This window comes from Drosophila miranda, chromosome 3 (genome assembly GCF_003369915.1).
Source record: "Drosophila miranda strain MSH22 chromosome 3, D.miranda_PacBio2.1, whole genome shotgun sequence".
In the NCBI taxonomy this organism is placed as follows: Eukaryota; Metazoa; Arthropoda; class Insecta; order Diptera; family Drosophilidae; genus Drosophila; species Drosophila miranda.
This window is the reverse complement of record NC_046676.1, coordinates 21,326,940-21,332,971: the sequence shown is the minus strand read 5'-3', so window position 1 is coordinate 21,332,971 and position 6,032 is coordinate 21,326,940. Positions and strand designations below refer to the sequence as shown.

Below are 6,032 nucleotides of genomic sequence, written 5' to 3'. Positions count from 1 at the left end.
GGGCTGGGCTGGCGCTGGACAAGGACGGGCTGCACTTTTAGGCGTCATAGTCTCCATAAAAACACCCTCCATCGTTTCCACAGGGCCTTAATTAATTAACTCAAATACGTGGCGCTAATGATTACGCCCACCTCCACGTCCACGTCTATGTTCATGGGATGCTCGTACCCGGGCTTTGGACAAATTATATGCCTCTGCTCTGCTCTCGTCAAACCCCCTCATAATATATGCATGTCCTTGAACACACACTTATTTCTCATCCTCTTATCCCTTCTCCTTCCTGTGCGTTTGCTCTTTTTTACGGGTTGCGTGGTGGTGTGTAGGTGTCCTTTGGCAATGTTGCATGTTGCATGTGAGCAAGGGTGTTTGAGAGAGCAGCGTTGAAATGGATTTTAAGGATTTTTCTCTATGGTTTGAGGCTGGTTTCCCTTCTGCTCGCGAAACTTTCGCTTATTCATGCGCTTATTATACTATTCGAGTACATACCCTCTTCGAGTACATCCAACCGATAATCCCCATTCCACATAAATCAGTTGAAACTGAAAAATTGGACACTTGCCAAATTCCCTACATTTTTAGCCAAATCAAAATATATGTACAGATGTGCATTTATACATTGAAAAGTCTATATCTGCGTTGCTCTTTGCACACAATTATTGTTTACTTCTTTCCATCATCATCTGAGAAACTACCTACCCCTATCCCCTGCTGCAGTTTTCTCAACCATTTTTCCCCCACATTTGTTACGGTTTTCGTTTGTGCTCTGTGCATTTTCTTTCAGCCATAAAATTTCCACCGCGTTTCGCCAAAATGCATTACACAATGTACATATTGGGGCGAAGCCATCGAAAAGAAAAGGAAATGATGTGATAGAAAATCAGATTACGAAATAGAAATGGAAAAGAAAAATTGCCGGCAATCCCAAAACGGAAACGGGCAATAGTTCTAGAGAATTCTTGAAATTGTCAAAGTATATACACAAATGTTATGAAACTTTTCTATCCATTCTTTGGGGGAAATTGCAACCTAGTGTTCAAGGCCACCAACAGATGATCCGGGCAAGCAGATCCCTGGACGGATAGAGTCCCTTGGTCCTATGTACATTTATTTTACGTTATTTTAGGAATCTGTGAAAAGTACGCGTGTACCTAAAAATAGATGACCCACATACTCGTATGTAGGTAGCTTCTGCTCCTGTTTCCATTGCTCCCCTTCTGCACTAATAACTTTGGACCCTGTCGGTGCTCTTCTTTTTCGGACAACAGATGTCGAAGCAACAATTACGTAGCGTGGCGTAGACATAGCACGTCCCAGAGCATCCATCCTGATGGATCATCTCCAGCCCACATCTGCATCGCATGTTTTCGTGAATGACATCCGCAGGGTGGACTGTGCGCAGGCCCCATTCCATCGATTCGACGGACAGGCTCTCTCCATTACGACTTGGGATAGGGCATGGGAGTAAGTGGTGAGGCACCGGTACGGGTCTGAGGGTATCTTCTCCGCGATGATGCTGTGAAATCAACTGCGTAGTAGGCAAAAGTCAACAACAGTGTCTGCTATATGTATATATATACAGATATACATATGTACATATGTATGTTGGATATGTGTAGCGATTTGGGGGGTGTGGCACCTGCTGCCTCAGTCGTTGAGGAGTGTCAAAGTGCTGGGGTGGGATAGTGGATAATTCGAGCGAATTTAACACGCAATTTCGTCAGACTGGAAATAAACCGTGGCATGGGGTGGCGGGTGGTGGGAGCTGTCCCAGAGTGTAGGTCAGTTTGCACACTTTCGCTCGCTCTCTCCCTCTCTGTTTAATCGAAAATTGCATGCGAAAGCGTTATCCTTGGCACCAAAATAGTCCATTGCCCGCACTTTTGACAGTTTAAATTTTCACTGCTGTCAAGGATAACAAGGATGCGAGTGACGTATGCGATTCGGTCGATGGGCATGGGTAGAAAAACCTTGAAAATTGAGATCAAAGAGTCGGAGACGTTAGAGCTGATGGAACACGAACACACACCCACACACCCTCAGACCTATATACATATTTCACCTGAAGACGACTCGTCCAGTGGCAATGCACCATTGCACCCAACTGTGTCAAGTCAAGGTGCACTTTGAATGCCACTTTTAAAATATTAACACGGATGAGCGAGCAATTGATACAAAAACGATTTCAAGCTTGGCGGCAAAATCATGGCCCATCATCATGATTGGCGCCGATATGTCAAACGATCGAGTCGAAAATTCTAAATTATCGGGCTCACAACGTATTGGTTTTATACCATCAATTGAAGGAACACATATTCCTCTTTGTATATCTTGACGTAGGATTTACGGCATACGTCCATACGCAGGTTTTTTTTTTCCACTGGACTGCATTCGATATTTTCACTGACTACTTTTAAACAATTCCACTTTGGCGCGCAAATCTGTCGATTTCATCGCACCAACATCCCTGCATTCTATGAAACTAAAATGTAGTTAACATGTAGCAAATGTCAAATGTAGAATGACGCACCTTTAATGCATTGGCTTTTTTTTAAACCTTGTTTTAGCCAAAAAACAATAAAAGCAAGGACTAAAAACAAAACAGTCTAGTAGAAAATTAATTTATTAATCGGATAAAACTATATGGGCAGGGCTAAATGGTCTAGCTAGCTCATAATATATGACGGAACATGAAAATTAAGCAATATGGTTTCCAATCCTTGACGGAGAACGATTAACCTATTATAAGCCAAGGGGGTATTTAAACCGAAAATAATGAAAATTGACTAATTTTAGCGCAGTTCAGGTGAAAGATGTCGTGGTTTTTTTATGGATCTACAGAAGAATTTACAATCGATAATATTTTCCGCCATATACCTCAAGTAGTTGAACTATTTAAATAGAGGGGGGTTACGTGGGCTAAGTTCGATTTCTTATCGTTATTGTTATTGTTGTTGAGGCACCAAAATTGAGGCAAAAACAATCAAAATCAAGTATTTAATAAGCCAATTAAGCACAAAACAGCAGTACTCGTCCATCAAAGCATGGCCTTTCTCTGCCCCGTGCGCATGCGGCGCGATAAGAAGAAAGGTAAGCCAAACAAACAACGAAAATACAAAAATGAAAGACTTAAACCACAAACTTGTTTCTTGTTATACAGCCACAAGTGCGAGCATTGAGAGGGACCTGCCTGCAGTGGGAGGCCTCGGCATGGGACGTATAACTGGCTCCTCCAGCATTGAGACTCTGGTACGGGTGGGCATTGAAAAGGAACACGGTCTCAGGTATGGCTCAGATCCCAGAGATCTCTGTGTTCTCATTCTCATCCAAACCCCTTCCACTGCAGTCCAGACTCCAAAATGGTTGTGCTGCACGACTTTACGCCCTGCGTAGACGACGAACTGGAAGTGAAGCGGGGCCAGTTGGTGAACATACTGTACAGGGAAAACGATTGGGTCTATGTGATCGGTCAGGATTCGCGGCAGGAGGGCTTCATACCATTCTCCTATTGCGCCCCATGCAACACCCAGCTGGCCGAATTGGCCGTGAAGAAGAAACTACCGCGGGAACACTGCCCGGAGCAGCCAATCGATGAGAATATGCCGCTCCTGGGCGCAGAAAACAAACTGGATGCTCTCTGCGATGACCCGATTCCTGTAGCCAACGCCAATGGTTCATCCAACAACATTGAGAATAGTTTGCACGTCGAGCCAGAATGCACGCCGTTTATAAAGGAGCCATCCGGACGATGCATTGTCCTGTACACCTTCATAGCCCGCGATGAGAACGATTTGTCGGTGGAGCGGGGGGAATTTGTGACCGTCTTGAACCGCGAGGATCCCGACTGGTTTTGGATCATGCGCAGCGATGGCCAAGAGGGATTCGTGCCTGCCGGCTTCATCTATCCCGCCGACAGTGTGCGTGTCCTGCAGCAGCAGAAAACTCCGCTCAACGAGAACAATATACAGCATCATTCCACCCTGAATGCCATGGAATCCATTTTGCAGCAGGGCCAGCAGCCGCAGCCGCTGCAGCAGCAGCAGCAACCACAGCAGCTGGGTCTGGGCCAGGACGACCTGCGCTATCATGGCACAGAGCTGGTCATGCTCTACGACTATAAGGCGCAGGCTCCCGACGATCTTTATCTATCCGTACGTCGTGGCGATTGGATATATGCCGATCTGAACAATCAGACGGTGGATGGTTGGCTCTGGGCCTATGCGCCCAAGACGCGAAAATACGGGTTCATTCCAAAGGCCTACGCCCGCCCGCCCGCCATGACAAGTCTTTGAGCAGTGAAACCAGTTTGTTGAGTAAATTGTGCCTTAGATATATTTTTTGATGTGAGCGTAAATATAAGATATTACATCTGTAATTATAAATTGCCCGTAGACATCACCTAAAACTAGATATGAGCCTTATAGCGCCTCGATATGCACTTGGTTTTGGATATGGATGTGTTCCACGAGCGGTGCGGGTGGGCAGGGTTATGCTCAGCATAATATTGAACCCACGCGCACGTTGAACTGGCCTCCCCCCATAGCTTTTGCTGGCCTATTTCAAGCCCAGACTGTCGTTGGCCGAGGAGCAGTGCGAGCAGTTCAAGTTGACGTTTCTGCAAATGGAAATGTAGAGGAATTTTAGCTAATTTAAGTAGTTCCCAACTCTGTTCAAACTCACTTTAATGCCTCCCTGAGCTGCTCCTTTTCGCTCATCTCCTCACGGAGTTTTTGCTGCAAACTGAGTATGAGATCGTTTTTATTCTGTATCTGCATCTTCAGGTGAGTGATGGTCTCCTCCTGCGCCTCGAATATTGCCTGTTGTAGAGGGCAGAATGCGATATGCTGGATATGGAACAGTAGGACCATCGACTTACCCGACACTCCTCCATAGATTCCGAATACGAGGGCGGCTCGTCCAGGCAGAAGAACTCTCGCACCAGCTTGCACCTGCGCAACTCCTCTTTGGCCATTACGGAGTTGACAAATATTTGGAGCCCCTGCACTCGGTTGTCCAGGAAGACGGCATTGAAATTGTCCCCGAAGAGCTTCTTGCGTGGCAGCATCAACGATATCTTGGGGTAGGCCTGCTTTAGCTTGCCGTTTAGCCGGACAAAGTCCGTGTAGCGTCGCATTACCAGCCAGCAGTCATTCGATTCCGGGTTCTCTACGCGTAGTTTGTAGACCGTAAAACGGGCACGCTCCTCCATCACCTCGTAGCCAATTATTGGCACGCGCAGCACTGCATTGGGATCAACAGGTGCCGCCGAGCCCGACGACAGAGTCATTTGGCTCGCAAACATGGAGCCGTTGCGTCGTGGGTAGCCGCCGCCACTGGTCTGACTGTATCCCAGGCTACACTCGCTCATGCGTCGCGGGGGCCTGACAGGCTCCAGATCGCTCGCATGGCCCCCCACACTGCTGCCATAGGAGGACTGGGTGAGGTCCCGATGCGAACGCGCACCACCCATCATCGTAGTCCTGTTTGCAGACCGCTGCTGTGGCTCGTAGCTGTGCGAGCTGATTCTCTGCAGACACACTTCCGACTTTGCGTTGGTCGCCGTCAGAGGAACACCAGAGTTGCCAGCCAAGGCTACTGTACCCACATCACTCTCCGACTTGCTGCGCAACAGGCTGTTATTGGCAGAATACTTGACGCAGGTCCTTAGATCGGGGCAAGACTGGGTGGCGCGGCCCAGCAGCTTACGCTGATGGATTAGTTTTTGAACGTCTAAATTGCTGTTAGAAGTTGACGATTTTAGCGCTAATGAGCGCTGCTTCGGTGACGTTGTTGCTGTGCTGGCCTTCTTAAAGAGCGTTCTCACCGAGCTGTTATTGTTGTTGTTGGTGGTGGTGTAGTTGTTGCTGCCACAGTTTCCCGATTCTCGTTTTCTGAGAGCACGCAGGGACATTGCTTTGGGTATTGTATATCTGGCCTCTGCAGCTTTTGTTGCTACATGACTTTTATTTATTGTTTATTTTTTTTTTATTGCAAAAAATCGTTCCTTTTGTGTTTGTAATGCTGAAACGGTGTGA

At 47.0% G+C, this 6,032-nt stretch overlaps 2 protein-coding genes across 2 annotated transcripts; one reads left to right on the top strand and one right to left on the bottom strand.

The window, feature by feature from the left end:
* The first annotated feature begins 2,933 nt into the window (after positions 1–2,933).
* Positions 2,934–4,402, top strand: LOC108159706 (SH3 domain-containing protein Dlish). Its single transcript, XM_017293221.2, has 3 exons — positions 2,934–3,087; positions 3,158–3,281; positions 3,344–4,402. The coding sequence occupies exons 1-3, from the start codon at positions 3,042–3,044 to the stop codon at positions 4,287–4,289; spliced, it is 1,116 nt and encodes a 371-aa protein (XP_017148710.1). The 5' UTR covers positions 2,934–3,041; the 3' UTR covers positions 4,290–4,402.
* On the bottom strand, positions 4,312–6,029 carry LOC117187915. Its single transcript, XM_033390867.1, has 3 exons — positions 4,874–6,029; positions 4,678–4,814; positions 4,312–4,612 (listed from the first exon to the last, which is right to left on the bottom strand). Exons 1-3 carry the CDS (start codon positions 5,906–5,908, stop codon positions 4,552–4,554), a joined length of 1,233 nt encoding a protein of 410 aa, XP_033246758.1. The 5' UTR covers positions 5,909–6,029; the 3' UTR covers positions 4,312–4,551.
* Between the last annotated feature and the right edge of the window lie 3 nt (positions 6,030–6,032).